General features: G+C 37.8%; 1 protein-coding gene across 5 annotated transcripts in view; it reads right to left on the bottom strand.

Annotated features, from left to right (window-relative positions):
• The window catches only part of Ccdc88a (coiled-coil domain containing 88A), a 137,153-nt gene extending 118,973 nt beyond the window's left edge, over positions 1-18,180 (bottom strand). For all 5 annotated transcript variants that reach the window (XM_021176112.2, XM_021176113.2, XM_021176110.2 and 2 more), the window contains exons 1-2: positions 17,400-18,180; positions 17,203-17,303 (exon numbers count right to left, since the gene is read on the bottom strand). In XM_021176112.2, coding sequence (XP_021031771.1) covers positions 17,203-17,303; positions 17,400-17,462 — 164 coding nt within the window. In that variant the 5' untranslated portion in view covers positions 17,463-18,180. The remainder of the gene's footprint in view (positions 1-17,202; positions 17,304-17,399) is intronic.
• Between the last annotated feature and the right edge of the window lie 592 nt (positions 18,181-18,772).

Genomic DNA, 18,772 nt, shown 5'->3' with positions numbered 1-18,772 from the left:
TATATATATATATATATATATATATATATATATATATATATACACACACACAATCAAATTTTGTGTAATGTTCTTTAGCAATCCAGCTAAATTGATTCTTAAGCATTGTCTACTAGTCAATCTTCTTAAAGGTTCCTAAAGAAAATTTGTAGCTTTTCTATATTGATAGCCAATTACCTCAAGACCATTTATTAATTAGTGATATATCCAACTCCCACATGTAGGTCTATTTTTGAAATCTAGTCTGATCCTTCTCATTTTTGTGTGTTATTGCCATGTTCGGCATGGCTGCCAGGATTGATCTAACTAGGAGTGTTGGGGGAGGGTCAACAATAGAATGAGTAAAAGACAGAGACCTGGTTCTTTGGGTCCTCCACTGGAGAAACGTCAGCACTCCATCTCAGATGGAGTTTATTACAGAAGTAGGGTTATTGCATACAGCAGAACAAGAAGGTAGAGTTATTACATACAGATAAACAAGAAGGCGGGGTTTAGCTGCTCTTAGGAAAACAGTCTTCAGGGCATAGTCATCCAAGGGAAGAAAACCAGGGAAGACATTTTCTGTATACACTGTCAACATCCACACTTAGATCAGAGGTGCTGCCATTTCTCCATGGGTCTGAGGCTCTAGGGTTCTTGGCATGGCCAACTCTTACCAATAACACACATTTAACCAGGACTTCTCTTTGTCAGGGCCTTCTCCAATTCCTATATGTTAATATGAAGAGTTATAGTGTTACATTTCCTAAAACACATCCTCAAAATCTCAAGAATATACATTCTCTCAGGTCTAATATATAGTATAATAATTATTGCCTGATTTGAAACATAATTTTATCCTATGTTGTTCTGACTCTTGGTCCCTCATTTAACTGGAAAGCTTCTTGACAGAAGCAAAGTATCTTATTAACCTTTTATTTTTAGGAGATAGCATAATTCCAGACACAAATATTATGAGATAAATAAAAATAAATAATCACTGATGACACACAGGGTTTAATTTTTGTTTGTTTGGTTTTCTTGAGACAGGCTTTGTCTGTTGGAACTAGCTTTGTAGACCAGGATGGCCTCAAACTCAGATCTGCCTGCCTCTGTCTCACAAGTGCTAGGATTAAAAGTGTGCACCACCACGCACGCACGCATGCACACGCACACACACACACATATACACACACACACCCCACATAGGGTTTTCTTTTTAATCTTTTTTTCAATAGTTGCTTTTTTATTACCAACTGTTAATTTGCCGTTCTTTAATCTACTTGGCAGCCTGAAACAGTCACTCCCCCTCAAGTTTTTGTCTCACACGAAGTAATTGTTAAAGACAGTTATTCCACTGAATAACAAGATTCCTAAACCACAGTTATGGCATCTGCAAAGGAAATACTGAATAGTGCTAAGACAGGCTAAGCCTTAACTGTGCCTGATTCACGCTTACTACAGAGGAAAGAATGAATAGTCAAACAGCCCAAGGCAAACAAGAATTTAAGTAGAAGAGCTGTTAAGTCTCTGAAGTAAAAATAACAATAAGAACTAGTTGTTTATAAAAAATAATGGTGCTTTGTCATAAAAGTCAGATTACATATCATAGCAAACAAATACAAACAGAAACATGACCAGAAAGTCACTGGTAAAAATCATAGAAATTTGGAGGGGAATCTTGTTCTGTGTGTTCAGCTCCAAAACATTTTCAGTCAGTGAGTTAAAAAAGAAAAGATAGAAAAAGAATCCTTAAATACTTTCTATACTGGTCATATTACTTAGTGTATAAAAGTATGTTTTTAAATAGGAAACAAACCTGGTAACAAAATGTTTAGATATACCGATGGTAAACACACACACAAATTTTACGTGAAATCATAAGCATTTAGTAAATACCATAGCTCTTTAGCTACCTTCTATCTTTCATATAAATTTGTATTATATATTTGGAGCCCTTTATACATTTCTTATATGTTTGTATTTATACACTGGCATTGTTTAAAACTAGAAACTATTTTATTGATACCTAGATATAATATAAATCAGAAAGCTGAATTCCAAACTTATAATCTGCTTAGATCTACTAAGTTCGTTTATTCTCTTTGTTTTGTCTTTTACAAGATCATTTAGGAAAACAACAGGCCAATAGGAAGGCTCCATCAGTGTTATCTATAAAGCCCAAGTGAATAATAAATCCCTGTCTATTGTGTTATTTGAGATCTTCCAATTCTGTTTCACAGTAAGCACTTGTCAAGCACTTGCTTTTCCTGCCAGTTCACCTCAGTGGTGCTTTATTATGAATATAGGCACTTAAATCTAACAATAAAGTCAATATTACCACTGAAAACAGACAGATGGTAAAATAAACGTACATACTTAGCATATAATCCCGTATACATTATAGTATAGCATTTACCCACATCTCAAAGTTTGAAACTTCCTCTTTAATATGCCTGGCTCTTTATACAAAATTCTTTTGCTCTTCTAAGAATTTGCACCTATTCACACCTTCAGTTTTGGTTTGACCAAAACTTTTTTTTTTATTATTATTAGATATTTTCTTCATTTACATTTCAAATGCTATCCTGAAAGTTCCCTATACCCTCCCCCGTCCATGCTCCCCTACCCACCCACTCCCACTTCTTGGCCCTGACATTCCCCAGTACTGGGGCATATAAAGTTTGCAAGACCAAGGGGCCTCACCTTTTTTTTTTTTTTTTTTTAAGTTTTTTTTTTTTTTTTTTTTAAGATTTATTTATTATTATATGTAACTATACTGTAGCTGTCTTCAGACACACCAGAAGAGGGCATCAGATTTCATTAAGGATGGTTGTGAGCCACCATGTGGTTGCTGGGATCTGAACTCAGGACCTTCAGAAGAACAGTCAGTGTTCTTAACCACTGAGCCATCTCTCCAGCCCTGAGGAAAACTTTTTAAGAACTTACATTAAACACAACTTTAAGGTTTTAAGGTTATTGGTTTTTTTTTTTAAATTAGCTTCTGAGCAAAACTGTTTTTAACAATCAAGATAATTCTAGATATACAAAAGAGGAGTTGACTTTGTGACAGCGGATCTCATTGTGCAGCCCTAATCCTCCCATAGCAGCCTCCTGAGTGCTCAGAGTCTCGCCATGCCCAATACTTTTATATATTAATGATATGAGATATAAGTTACTTTAGAAACGAGAGGGAAAATGAAAACAACTTAAGCTAGAAAATGAAAAAAAGAGGGGGGAAGAATGAGGGGAAAGTACTTTAATACTTAAAATTAACCTTTATATTTAGCAGGGGTCTTCAAGAAACGGGAAAAAATATTTTGTTTTATCAAAACTGCTTTGTACCTACAAATCTTTTAAGTACACACATGAGATCTGAGGAAATTTCTATCATCTAGAAAACTTGTTTAGAGTCTAAAAGAAAGTAGAACTGTTTGAATAAACAAGAACCTAGGCACGCCGAACCCCAAGCAGTTTTAGTTTCCAGTCTATCCTGTATCTAACTGAATGCTTTTTTATTGTGAAAATAGAACTAAGAGGTTCCTTCTTAGTTAGAAAAAGTGGATTATATCACAGCTCTAAAATCAAATTTTCTGGACTTGGAATATAGGATAGCCCTCTAGGCATGAGTAGAAAGAACAATAAACTTTCAATTATAAGGCTCAGGTTTCTGATGTGATGAATGCCTAATTTCATGTTATACTGCCATATGTTAGGGCCAGGGAAAACAACCTTCCATCCAAGGATGTGATCTTTATGTGATAGACATTGCTCTTGGGGAAAACAACCTACAAGAATATCAAATTCTACAACCATGAAAAATATTTTACTATTAAAGGATGAATTTACAGAGAATCACACAAAAAATATTGATTTCAGTAACTTCAGGAAAAGAATACCCAGGTGTGTATGAAACATTGTGTAGTAATATAATGTAGATAATGATTATTGACTTGTGATAACCATGTTAGAAGGGCAGAGTAAGCAGAAATACAAATGTATTATCTATTACTATAAAAATAAGTCTATAAATGGTACATGATGAGTGTGTGTACATCTGTGTGTGTTTAGTAACAGAAAAAATACTGTTTACAAAAAAAGCTACAACTTTTTTTGCTGGAGAACTGAGCTGAGATGCAAGGAGGTGCACTGGTCGGTCTTCACTACAGACCTTTAACCAGGTAAAAATATTTTTAAAAGACTGAAAAGCAACCAAAAAGTCTTTTTTGCTTTATTAATCTTATCCATTTTATTTATCTCTAGGGGCAAATACAAGTAATTTTGTCTGATATATATTTGAAGTGCATATTTAATGAAACTATACTATGCCTTATGATTATTGACCTTAGGAATTTAGTCGCAAGACATTAATAAATTAACCTGTAAAGAATGTATCTTAAATGTATCTTAAATAGACATAAATATGCCTGTTCCTCTGTACAGTTTGTCATTTAAACATATACATTATGTGTATGTATGTGTGTGTAAATAAATATATATATATATATATATATACACATATATAAATCTCAGTAAAATATTCTTAAAAATACTCTAGAATTTTTTAAAAGAAAACAATATAGCCCATAAAGTATTCTAAACAGTCTGCCTTTAATAATCCAAATGTAAAAAAGACTATTTTAGAACAATCATAAAAATTTTTAGAAGGATCCTTTTGTATCTTTGGAAAAGCATTTTAAAAAAGATTAGCTACTAAACATTATGCATGTGGAGCAAAACCAAGTACCTTTCTAATCAAACACAGCTATTTCCAAACCAGCATAATCACAAATCAACCAGTTCTTCTCACAAGAAGAGAAAGAGTATTTTGGTTGCAAATAGCCTAGCAATACAGATCAAATCTGTCTAGTAAGAGGTTAAAACAATTTACCAGTAAAAAAGAGCCTCAAATAAACTATTTGTAAATGACCTACTTACAACATGTTGCATTAGCTCCAATTAAAGAATATTCAGGTAGGTAAATATGTTACCTTACCACTGCATACATAAATTTTATTATTAAAAATATAAAGAAAAAGTTGGCAAATTTGTGACATGAATAGTTTAAAATCTGTGCTGGTACAAACCAGAATTATGTCTTTATTTATTCATTGGCTATTAACTATGGAAAACAGAAATCTGATAGTTCTAATGGTGTTATGCTCTTCTACCCAGACTCCAAGCCTGTCTCCTCTCCGTCCATCTGTTCTGTGTTTGTACTTAAACTTTGGTGCTTAGCCATCAGTACTTAGCAACATGTGTGCATATTTCTGATCCTGCCACTTTAGCTTAAAATTACTTGATTACAATTTTTGTTTTCCATTATTGTGATAATTTTACATTTTATAAATACATATATTTACATTTAATTATGAAACATTTGAAATAACTAATTTATATATCTAATATTATGCTTTCATTTTTAAAACTATCAATTCACCTAAAACAGCACTTACTGTAACACAATTACTAATGATACTATTTATAACTACTTTTTCTTTTTTTCTTTTTTTCTTTTTTTTTGCTTTTGCAGATGGTGTATTTTTCAATTTTCTTTTTTTAATTAGATATTTTTTAATTTACATTTCAAATGTTATCCCCCTTGATAACTAGTTTTTCTAAAACAAAAATACGATTAGTAGAAGGTGACAAGTCTGTATATCTCTGTAAATGTCTTCAGAGTTTGCCTTGATGGAAGACAGCTAGATTCTTGTATCTGTTTCTGTATTCAATGTGTTGATACATTGTTTTGCTTGAAGTGTAAAAAGAAGATCTATCTTCATGCAAATAGACACCCAGAAAAAGGATGCTGTTATATTATAGGCTTTCAAACTGTTATTGACATTATTATTGGATACTCCCAAAATCCAAAAAGAAGTACTGTCTTACCAGTTTAGTTGTAATAAGGATAATGAAACTTAAGTCTTCTTACATTGAAATGAAAACCTATTGGTCCAATGCCATGCACTGGATCAATACAGGCAAGGAAAGAGGGGTAAAAGTAGTGAGGAAAGAACAGAGGAGGGAAGGGTAGAAGGAAGGAGGAAGGAGGAAAAGAAAGGAAAAACAAATGCCACTTGTCTATCTAGCGTGGTATGTGCATGTATATATGTGGGTTTCTTATAGCTCAGGTGATTTTAAATATACCAACTGGGCCTAGTGGGACACACTTGTAATCCTAGCCCGAGGAGGCTAAGACAGGAAAATCATTTTGGCAAATCTGTGCTATCTAGAGATGCACAAATGGTGAGACATTTTAATAGAAACCTTTTAAAAATTCACATATTTGTTCTTGAAGAGGACCCAAGATCACTTTTCAGCATATACATGGTAGCTTACAAAAATCCATTAACCCCAGTTACAGGGAATTCAACTTCTTTTGATCAGACACATGTTACACATGCACACATAGAGGCAAAACACTCAGGAAACATAAAAATAAATAAGTAAACAAACAAATAAGTCTTTAACATTGACATATAGAGATGCCAATGTTTTCTATAACTCAAACCTCATCTTAGCAACAAATACAATTAGTTCTTCTCCTTAAAATGACAAGCTTGGTTTAAGGCATTTAGGAATATATGTCTGTCCCACATAATCACAACCCATCAGTTGTTCTTTCAAGCAAAAATTACTGTTCCACAAAATATGGACTTGTTCAGTTTGCAATTCAAAATTTCATGAAGTATTTCCTAGAGATAACAATACTTCACTATGTAATATAAGTATTTTGTAGATAGTTTTCATTAAAAAACATATCATACATTAATTAGGGGCTAGAGAGATAGTTCAATGGTTGTGAGTACTGACTGTTCCTTCAAAGGATGTGAAATACCCTCACAGTAGCTCACAACTGCCTGCCACTTCAGCTCCAGGGAACCAGACACCTTGTTCTAACTGTTGTGGGCAACACACACACACACCATGTACACAAAAACACCCACCACACACAGAATAAAAATAAATCTTTAAAAATATCTATTTTAATTAGACAAGCTTGGCCAGGCACAGCAGCTTACACATGTACTCTCAGCATTTTAAGAAACGGAAAGAGGAGGATTACCATAAAGTTAAGGTCAGCTTGGGCTACACAGTGAGTTCCAAGACAGCCTGGGCTGTAAAGCAAGAATCTCTCTCAAACAAAAGACAAGCTTGAACTCTAAAAAGTAACTTTTACTGCTTCATTATTTTTATGTGAAAGAAATTTTAACAAGTACATAAGGTGAAGAATCTAACAAACATAATCACAATGTGCTATAATTCCTTGATCATGTCAAGGTGACAACAGCTTCACCCACAATTTTTACCTATGTGTGCATATATTTGTACACATGGTGTCTCAAGTGTTTTGAACTCACATACCTAGTCCAACCTTTATTTTATGATCAGTGCTTTCTGACCTGGATCTTGACAAGGAGATCTTGGGGTATAGTGGCCATGAAACTCTTAGGCCCAGACAAGGTAGTGCACAGACTGAGACAAGCAGATCTCTGAGTTTAAGGTCAGCCTGGGACAAAGCAAGTTTTAGAACCAGGCGTGGTGGTACACACCTTTAATCTGGGTCACACCTTCTTTTGCTGGAGGCCTTCATAAGGACATTGGAAGAAGGAAGATTCACTCTTCTCTGACCACTTGCACTTGCCAGCACATCTGTTAGAACCTACTTCTACAGAAGACCAGATGAAACAACTAGCCTCGTGGGACTGAGCAACTACTAGGCTCTTTCACTTCCCATTCACAGCTGTCCATTGTTGGGTTAGTTGACTACACACTGTAAGTCATCACAAAAATCCAAATCATTTTTTGTTCTCTGAGAGCATCCACAGACACAGATAAAGACTGCAATCAGCTTTTGGCTGCTTTGTGTGTTCTTTTTTCTTCCACCCTTCTCCACCCCTTTTCCACCCTTTCAACCCCCTAACACTAGACAGGAGATAAAAAGGATAAGGGGGAGGGGAGACATTATCATTAGACTATTTCCTGCTGACTAGGGGCATTGAGTCCTTGGGGCAAGTATGATCTTTGCCCTCAGGGTATCCAATTTCTTCTTGTTTCTTCTTTGCACACAACTGTTTAACAAACCATGACCAACAGCAATCAACAAAACCTACAGCAACCAACAACAACCTACTCCATCTCTTGGGGCTCTAGTGTTTATATCCCCTCTGAAAAGTTCCCAGAATTCCAAATGCCACACAACTGAAGAAACTACTCGCAGCTGGCAACATTCTGCCCCTGCTAGAGCACGAGTCAGCTGCTGTGGACACTCTGAAGCAACCCATATCTCATACCTGGATTAAAATGAAAACAGTCCCATCTTTCAGTGTTTTTCAAAGAAACCAAAACTCCAAAATTGTCACTACAACAAACCCCCTTTTGTTTTGTTTTGAATGTGCTGGCTATGATAGTAAGCAAACTACTGGAGACAGGCAAGAAAATCATGAGTTGGAGGACAGCCTGGGCTATATCTTTTTAAAAGATCAGGTGTGATAGCTCATGCCAGTAAATCCCAGTATCTGGGACCATCTAGACCTCAGTGTAAGACCCTGCCTCAAAACCACACATACAAAAAAGAATAAGACACTCTAATAGATATTACAGGCATATACCATCACACCCAGCTTTTTGAAAGTTTTAATGTTCAGTATGGAAACAAATTTCTCTATTGCAGAAAAACAAAACAACCCTCTGGTTAACTACCAGAATCTTCTTCCAGAATATAACTCAAAAAATAATTATGGGCTAGGTATGGAGGTATATATGTAAATCCTAAGAGACTGAAGCAGGCAGATGTCTATGAGTTTGAAGACAGCCAGGGCTACAGAGTGAGATCCAGACCAGCCAGGGCTCCACAGTGAGACTTTCTCTGAAAACAACAACCAATAAAGTATACAACATACCATTTACAGAATAATTATAAAACAGAGTGATTGAATCTTTCAATATAGTAAAATTTACTGCAATCAGTACTGCCCTAACTCTGAAATACAGCTCTTAGCATAGATACAACTTTGAATTTTCACAATTATCTAAAAGTACAGCACAAAGATCACTAGTTACAAACTTAAAATATGAACTGAGTTTGCAAGATGGCTCATCAGAAATGCTTGCTGGCCAACAACACAAGCCTGACAATCTGAGTTCAATGCCAAGCACCCATGTAAAAGCAAAAGGAGGAAACTAACTCCACAAAGCTGCCCTATAACCTCTACAATAATGATATCTTAATTTTTATAAAATGCAAATTAATTCCTAAAAACTGTTGTCTCCTAGATAAATTATATTATATAAATGGGATACACAAGTATTCCAACATCCTAAAGAATAATTGTAATAGGGCATTCTTAAAGTTCTTGCTTATTAAATAAATTTAAAAGTGAAATATGCACTTTTATCAGAAAGGAAAGCTTAAAAAAATGTGCAAATATGCAGGGTAGTGGTTTGATGAGGAATGGACTCCATGGGCTCATATATTTGAATGTTTGGCCATTAGGGAATGATGCTATTTGAGAGGGATTAGGAGTGTGGCCTTTCGGGAAACAGTTAAGGCCTTGCTGGAGAAAGTGTGTTAATGGGCGTGGGCTTTGGGTTTCAAAAGGTCAAGCCAGGTCCAATGTATCTTCTCTTCCTGCTGCCAGCATCTGGATGTAGAACTCTCAGTGGCTATTATCTGCCTACATGCCACCATGAGGATATCTGACTAACTTTCTGAAACTGTAAGCAAGCCTCAATCAAATGTTTTCCCTTTTTAAGAGTTGCTGTGGTCATGGTGTCTGTTCACAGCAATAGAATATTGACTATGACACACAGCTACTGAAATATTCTCAAAGAAAACTTGGGATATTGATGTTTTACACACTTAAATGTTCTTAGTTACAAATTATAACAAACAAAGGCAAACTGAACACTTGATTTAAAATTAACGTTTTCCTGTGTAGATACATACTTTAAAGAACCTGTGCACTTTGGCCTTGCCATCATCTCTCACACTGTTACTTACACGGGTGATCTAGAATGTTATCCATTGCCTGACCATGGCTCTTCATTTGTTCATTCTCCAGTCACAATCCCAGCCTGATCTAGGACTCTCCCACCACAACACTACTCACCATCCCTCTTGCTTGCTCTTACCTGAACCCACCTCAGCTTCAAGCACTGCTACAACTTAAAACAAACCCATTTACTGATGCAGCCTCAGTACTTAACAATAGTGATTTATTCCGTTAGATTAAATAAAGTTATATACTAAATACCAGATGTATATACTAAATTACACACTTAATCTATTTTTGTAAATTAAGGCTGAAATGATTTTCCAAAATACTTTAATCTCCTATTAAGAAACTGCAAATGTTCTCAAATGATTGTCATATAAACCAAAGCTACACTAATTTTCAAATTTACCATAATCTAGTTTATTCTGCCTATGCAACTTTATATATGTGTGTGTGTAAAATACCCTTCTTTTTCTATAATTATCCAAATCTAGTTATCCTTCAAGGATTGATTCAAATCTAAATTCTTCCATGTGTTGACTTTATGAATATACACACTCCACAAGCCAAATCTACCTTGTAAATCAGGGCCAGTAATCTTATTCCCACTATCTATACTCTGGCATTTTACTACAGTTTATTCATCCTCTTTAATTCAGACTTTGTAAATATGCATTTCTATATAACTTAGCCTTCATTCTCTGAAGACAACCCAAGTCTTAGTAAAAGACTAAGACCCAGCACCTAAACCTAAAGCATCTTTCCTAGTCTTGCAGTGTCCATGCTGGGAAAACGGTTACGTTGCCAACAGCATAGTGACTTTCAACTTCTTCTCTAGCCTTTATTTGGAAATTAAGTCACATTAGAAGATTATGTTAACATTTTTTCCCTGAAGCACTACTGAAATATTCTGCAAATTTTTATTTTTCAACATAAAGATGTTTATAAACCTATGTTACTACTTTTCTTTTTATACAAATTTAATTTACTAACACTGTTACATTAGCTAATTATTATTTTGTTTTCCATTTTAACTTTTACTCATACTCATTTCTACATCTAGTGGTAACCAAGAGATCATGGCTTCATAAAGAATAATAAGCTTAGTTCCTTCTCTGTAGTGAAAATTTTGGTTTCTTTAAAAATCCAGTTACGTTATATGAATATGTTTTTGTTTTAATCTCAGGTGTGGGGTAAGAGGCTGCTTCACAGCAGGTGACTACGATTTGATCTTGCTCTAGCGGGCACATGGTTTCAGCAGCCTCAGATAGTTTCTGCCAGTGTATGGCATTTGGAATTATGGGAACTTTTCAGAGGGTATATAAATAGTAGGGCCCTGAGATGGGCAGGAGGTACACACCAAGGAGGCTGATGCTGGTTCCTGCTGCTACAGTCTGTCAAGTAAGTGGTCATGAGCAAAGAGACAAGAAGTTGGATATCCTGATGATGAAGACTGGACTTGCCCTAAGGAACTTGATAGCCCTAATCAGCAGGAAGTAGTTTGAAAAGGTCTATGCCTCTTTTCCCCTCTCACCTCTTTTCTCCTACCTAGTGCTGGGGGGTTGGAAGGGATCAGGGTGGAATAAGGTTTAGAAGGGTGGTAGATATAAGAACCCAATAAAGTTGCAAAAAAAAAAAAAAAGCAGGCCTACACTTCTGACTTTGGTTATCTCTATTCTACTCAACTTATATACCTATTAGCAACTGTCTGATTTTGGCCTTAAGCATTACTCAAATTTCAAATTCTCTAAGTTCTCCTGACTTCAATTTTCTACTTGCTTTCATTTTGTTTCTTCTAAAACCTACTTCATTCTTACTGCAACAGCTAGTCCCAACTTCTTCAACTGTGAGTTACAGTTCAATCATAAAACTGAATGCAGGGTCTGCAAATCATTGGCAGTATTCCATTGCATGGATACAAGACAGCCTATCCATGTATCTTTCAAAGAATATAATAGTTATTTTTAGTCTGGGCAAACTATGAATAAAGGTCCTATAAATATTTTTCTCTGTCTTTTATATAAATGCAAGTTTTTACCTCATTTGGACAAATTCCAAGTGGATTGCTAGTTCATATGGTAAGACAAAGTTTAGTTTTGTTAGAAACTGTCAAAATGTTTTCTAAAGTCTAACTTCTTAAAAATGTGAATTGCAACCTCATATGAAAGCCACACAACTAAATATAGGGTCAAAAAAAAATTCTGGCCAATGGTAAAAGGTTTCTGAATATAGACCATTCAAAACTTAATTCAAAGTAAGACGTGTAATGAAACCAAGATGTCTCTGGCAGCTCTTACCTGAACTGTGTTATGAAACTGTACTTCAGCCTTGATTCTAAACATAACATATACAGTGTGCATTGTGTATGCCGTGACACCACACAATACCAATGAACACACTGCCTACAACATCTGAGGTCACATACAAAACATTTATGTTATAAATGTCTGTGTTTTGAGTGGATATACAATGTTTTCTGCTCTTATGAACAAATGATGATTTAATCGTGGAAAACAAATACAATTCACATTCTCCTACCATGATTCTTCAAAATGTATCAAATTAGTGCATTTCTGTGTTGTATTGTGTTAGAATTTTGATTTTAAAAATTGCTAACTTGAGTTTCATTTAAAAAAAAACATTCAATGAATTTTGACTTGGGATAAAAATCAGAATTTCTAATGGTCCTATCAAAATAAAGATGTTTTACAACCTACAGTATCAAATATTCAGCAAAGACTTAAATCTTTATATAAAGGTAAACAGATCTTTATCATGAGTACATGAATTTGCTTTTGTTTTTAATAACTGATAGTTATATTACTATCAAAAAATTGCTTTAAAATAAACTAATGACTTATTCTTTTTTTAAATGCTTAGTTTGTATACCTGTTTTATACGCTATACAGCTAAGCTCATGGAAAAACTTCTCAAGTGGAAAGAGTTCATGAGTGGAAAAAGTCCGAGCTCTGCTCTGGTCTATCAGTCTCCCTCTGATGTCATCAACTTTCTTCCTCAGTTAATGCCCACACACTACTCCTAAGGAATCCAGTTACTGGAGAACTAACTGGCAGAAAAAGTAAAAGGGAAGGCATGAGGATGACGGAGTGTAGTGGGGAAGAAAATATGAGCAAAGTACAATGATTTTTATTTATTATGCATAAAATGATATAATGAAATCCATGATGTATGATAACCAAAACTAAAATATATATAAAAAGGAATTTATTCATTTTAGAATCTATAATCTATTTTCTTCTATCCCATATTTCCATTCTAAATAAATTTTACAGATGTTTTTTCAGTTTCTGAGCAGGTAAGATTATTGCTCAACCAACCATGGTTACTGGCTCTTCTTATGTGAATATGTATGTGAATATGTGATTTCCAAACTTCAAATGGGCCTGCTCTGACTGTACTTGTATTCATCTTTAACTTCCTTTATGATTTCTCACCAATAGTCTTGCACATTTTTCCATTTTCCTCAAATCTATTGGTTTAACTTTCATTCACATTTTCATGCTTTTCATTTATTGCACATGTTTAAAATGCCTTCCCATTCATCTCTTCTACTGTTTATGACTCTTCCTGTTCACTCTGGTCATTTCTAATAAATTTTTACAGAGTTCATTTTAGGAAGCCCCCCACTCTCACCCCCCACCCCCGCTGTGTGGGGAATTGAACTCAGGGCTTTTATATGGAAGGCAAGTATTCTGCTACCTAACCACATCCTAGCCCTATAAAAGTTCTTTCATGTAAGACATCATTTGCCTCTTTAGGCTAACACTGTATCAAAGTCCTACTTCTCTCCTCAGTGTAAAGGACTTTACTGGTTGAAAAATCACCATATCCTATCACCCTAGGAGACAGCACTCAGAAACTATCCACTTACTAAAATTACCTTTAAATGAACCCTTCCTTCATCCATCTCACCCAGTATTTTATCTGGTTGCTAGCAAAAGATTTTTGCTCTGAATTCCACTCTTGGCCTTACTGGACCACACACTTCCACTTAGCAAGAAGTCCACATAACAAAGTGATACATACCTAATACAGCCAACTCCTCTTTTGCAGATGACACTTTTAAGCCAACCTTACAAATACCTCTCCCCTAAAGTCTTATCCTTCAGATGGACTACACTAGATGTGTAGAGCAGAGAATGAAGGAAAGGCCATCCAGAGACTGCCCCACCTGGGGATCCATTCCATATATAGTCACCAAATGTAGACACTTTTGTGGATGCCAAGAAGTACTTGCTGATAGAAGCCTGATATGGCTGTCTCCTGAGAGGCTCTGTGCCAGAGCTTGACAAAGACAGAAGTGGAAGCTCACAGTCAACAATTGGACTGAGCGGGGGGGGGGGGGGGGGGGGGGAGTGTCCCTGATGGAGGAGTTGGAATAGGGACTGAAAGAGCTGAGGGGGTGGTGCAGCCCCATGGAGGGAACAACAGTGTCAACAGGCCAGAACCCCTGGAACTCCAAGGGACTGGACTACCAACCAAAGACTATACATGGAGCGACCCATGGTGCTGGCCACATATGTGGCAGAGGATGGACATAAGTGGGAGGAGAAGCTGTTGGGTCTGACGGTGTTCACTGCCCCAGTGTAGGGGAATACCAAGGCAGGAGGACAGAAGTGGGTGGGTGGGGGAGCACCCTCTTGGAGACAAGGAGGAGGGGTATGGGATGGGGGTTTCCGAAGGGGAAAACCTGGAAAGGGGAAAACATTTGAAATGGTGGCACACGCCTTTAATCCCAGCACTCAGGAGGCAGAGGCAGGCGGATTTCTGAGTTCAGGGCCAGCCTTGTCTACAGAGTGAGTTCCAGGACAGCCAGGGCTACACAGAGAAACCCTGTCTCGAAAAACAAAACCAAAAGAAAAAGAAAAAGAAAAAAAGAAATGTAAATAAAGAAAATATCCAATCAAAAAAAATTAGGTATTTTGTTGCTTTACCACGTATATAATTCATCCAACTACATTTGTGTTGACCCAATTTTAACGAGTTATTCATTTAAGTCATTTAGGTCATTCAGAACAGAATTAGGACACTAAAAGAATCTTCTAGAGAAACTGAGAGATGGAACTGAAAACACAGAAGTACATTTGAGGTTTAGAAAGCAGCTGGTCCTCCCTCCCAAGGCTCGAGGAGAACCTAGTAACTATTCTTTTGGAGCATTCCTATTTTCAAAATATTCCTATATCTTTTAAAATCAAAGTGTGAACCCAAAGTGCAGATAATATGGTTAAAAAAAGCAAACAAACTGTATTTATTCTTCTCTCATATATCACATCCCAACTGCAGTTTCCCCTCTCTACTCTCCTCCCAGTCCCTTTCCCTTCCCCACTTCCACTTCTTGTCTCTTCAGAAAAAGGCAGGGCTAATGTGTTTTTAACTCTTAACTCAAGTACCAGGCTTCAAAAAATCAGAAATATTCTTTAGAAAAAAACATTAAGGTAAAAAAGTAATGTATTTTCCTAATTTGGTACACAAAATTCAAATTTTCCTGCCTAAAATTAAGCAAATAAAGAGACATAAGGGGAAAACTGTGAGTATGTATTATAATGGGGTTCATTCCTAAAAAGTAGTTAAATTATCTTATCATTTTGCTTAGGAAATAGGTATTTCAAACAAAAAGTAATTCCATAAATATCTGCTAAGAATGCACTAATCCTGAAAATGTCTACACTCTCTTTTCCCTCCTAAGGGGGAAAAATCATACATTTTTAGCTAACCCACATATCCAAGTGTACAAGTTTTCTTTGGAAAAGGTATAAACCAACACTATTTCCTATGGAGTCACACACACATGAAAACAGTCCAAGCCTCTGAGGCACAGAGGTTAGCACTGGAATAATCCTTCTGCACTTCACTCCTCACCTTGCCCTAGCTTGCTTTCTTTTGCTATGATATGCACATGACCAAAAGCAACTGTGGAAGAAAGGGTTTATTTCCTCTTACTTCTAGGTAATAGTTCATCACTGGAAAAAAAAAAAAAGTCCCAGCAGGAGCTGGCAGGACTAAAGCTGAGAGCCCAGAGAAATGCTGTTTACTAGCTAGTTCCCTCTGGCTTGCTTATACACACGAAGACCACCCGCCCAGGGTCGGGACTGTCAGCAGTGGGTTGGGCCTTCCCACATCAAGCAACCAAGAAAATGCCCCACAGACTTGCCTGCAGGTGGAAAGGGCAAAGGCATTTTCTAACTGAGGGTTTCCTTCTCCCTGAAGATCCCTGTGTCAAGGTGACAAAAACCTAACCAGCACAAGCCTCTTAAAATAGAAAGTATAAAAAGAAAAATAATTTCCAGTTAAAAAAAAAAACGGGATTGATAAATTAATTTCTCACATATATAAAAGAAGTATCTTCAAATCAAAAAGTACAAGATTCTTGTAATGATACTCGATGGGGAAAGAAGTCTAAATCTTCAGCAACTGATAACCACCTCAGTACTCATAATGAATCTGCACTACAATACCGTAACAATAAAATGGAGTCATTTGTATTACTCTCATCTAAGTACTGATATGCGTTCAATAGTCAATTCCTAGCTCAAAAAAACCATTCCTACTTAACAGATGCTCAGTATTACAAACAAAAGATTTAACTAATTAACCCAGCTCTCAAGACTCCAGTTATTTATAAACCTCAAAATATCTTTAAACAACTCCCCAAATATTAAACAATTTAATAATTCATCAATAACACAATAAGCCATCTAATCAAACTTGGATATTTAAATTGTTTGCTACAAAGTTTCCTGACCAGTTGTAATGTTAACTGAATTTTTCACTTCTGAAACATATTAGTTCACCAATTTCCATTTTGAACCATTTATTCTTATACTAAAAAGGTTAATAAACATATTTACACATATATAACTTCAGTTAAGTCTTTTCCCTACGGTAGACAAGATTTCTCTATCTCCGTCATTTTACCAAATGACCAAAGATGATGACACAATGTAGTTTGAATTTCAGCAGTCAAGACAATAAATGACAAAACAGAATTGGCAAAGTCACGGATAAAGTTTACTAATTTTAACAGGTATAACTATTTGGTTGTGATAAATGGGGCAGGCACATAAGAATACCGCTCCTTCCAAGATCCAATTAAACTACCTGATTTTTTTTCTAGCCAAAGAACCAAATTAAGTCCTGAAATCTAAGTTCAAAGTATGTAATGTTTCAAAGAAAATAAGTTACCAAGAAAGAAGAAGACACTTACATTTGGAGCATGACCTGGTTCAAGAATACCCCATCCACTAAAGCCACATACTCATCCAGGTTAGTCCCATTTCCTGCAGCCAGAGGTCCAAACGTTTTAACCTAGAACAGAAGGATTATCACGACGTGAACGCCCACCTCCATCTCTGCAGCCACAAATAACACGGCCAAATATACCATAAAGGACATGTTCCTTACCCAAGTGACCAAGGGGCTGGTCATGAACTGCTCCAGAAGGGGAGTAAAGATTTCGTTCTCCATTTTACAGATTATATATTCAGGAGGGGGCGGGGGGAGGAAGTACCACAAATACGCCCAGGGAATTGGTCAGTAAATGTAGAAGACGGAATCAATGAAAGTTCATTCCGGCAGGAGAGGAAAATCCCATCGAAGAAGGGGAAGAACTGTCCCTCCTTAGCCCCCCCGGGAAAACGAGCCCGAATCCCGCGCTGAGCCGCAGCCGATGCTGGCAGTCTGCACCCGGTGAGGAGGGGCAGAAAAAAGGCATCTGGAGGAGGAGGACGCGGAGAGCGGCCGGGGCACGAGACAAAAAGCCCGTCAAGGTTGCCCCGCTCCCGGGGGGAGCCGGCCAGCGCAGCGGCCGCCAAGAACTCAAGCCCAACGTGGGGGCCGAGGGGGCCGGGCTGGACCTGGGCGAGCGGTTCTGGGCGTTCCGGCCGCCAGCGGGCACGGGCGCCGAGAGCTGGGAGCGTCTGCCCGCAACCTCACAGCCTCAGGCGCGGCTCGCCCCTCGCCGGGCGCTCAGCATCCCTCCGCGGCCTCGCGCTCGCTTCAGCGCCCTGGCCTTGCCCGGGGCCCGGAGCTCCGAGGCGTGTCCCTGACCGTCCGGCTGCAGGAGCCCCGCCAGCCTCCGTGTGCCTCAGCGACGCCCGGACGCTCCGCTGCCGCGCTCCAGCCTCCTCCGCCGCCCTCTGGAGGAGCTAGGGTAACGGCCTCGGAACCGCAGTGCCGCAGCACACCCGCCGCCGGCCTGGCGGGCGAGCGCGCCACTCCCTCCGCGCCAGTATCCTTCCGCCGACTCCCCGCCCTCCCGCGCCTCTACCTCTGGATTGTGGGAGAAGAAAACCGCTGCAAGAGCGCGCTCCCGTGCGAGCGCGCCCCCGGCCGGCCCGCCGCCGCCCAGATTCTGGCGGAGCGTGGACGCGCGGACGATGCAGCTGCGGCGGGGGCCGGCGTCGAGCCCGCGCCCCGGACGGATGCCAGGGCGTAGGGGGCGGGCAAGGGCAAGACTGAGGAACCGGGTCTGTCTGCTTGCTCGCTCATGCCTAATTATGGTTTCTTTCCTCCTGGAGCGCCTTCTTTCATGTGTGAAGGAAAAGGAACGAAACCCATCTTTTTTTTAAACACGAGGGGTGCAGACATCCTCTTTCGGACACTTTGATTTGCTCTGTTAAACATGCTTTCTCGCCCCCTAAAAGGCCTAGGAAAGCTGCAGCAAGCAAAAAGCAAAAGCACATCTTGGGGGGATGGAGGTTGGTTTTGTTTTCCCGTCTTTATATGTATATATATATATATATATATATATATATATATATATATATATATATATA

Source organism: Mus caroli, chromosome 11, assembly GCF_900094665.2.
Source record: "Mus caroli chromosome 11, CAROLI_EIJ_v1.1, whole genome shotgun sequence".
NCBI lineage: Eukaryota > Metazoa > Chordata > Mammalia > Rodentia > Muridae > Mus > Mus caroli.
Note: the sequence above shows the minus strand (reverse complement) of the source record. Positions and strands in the feature narration are given on the sequence as shown.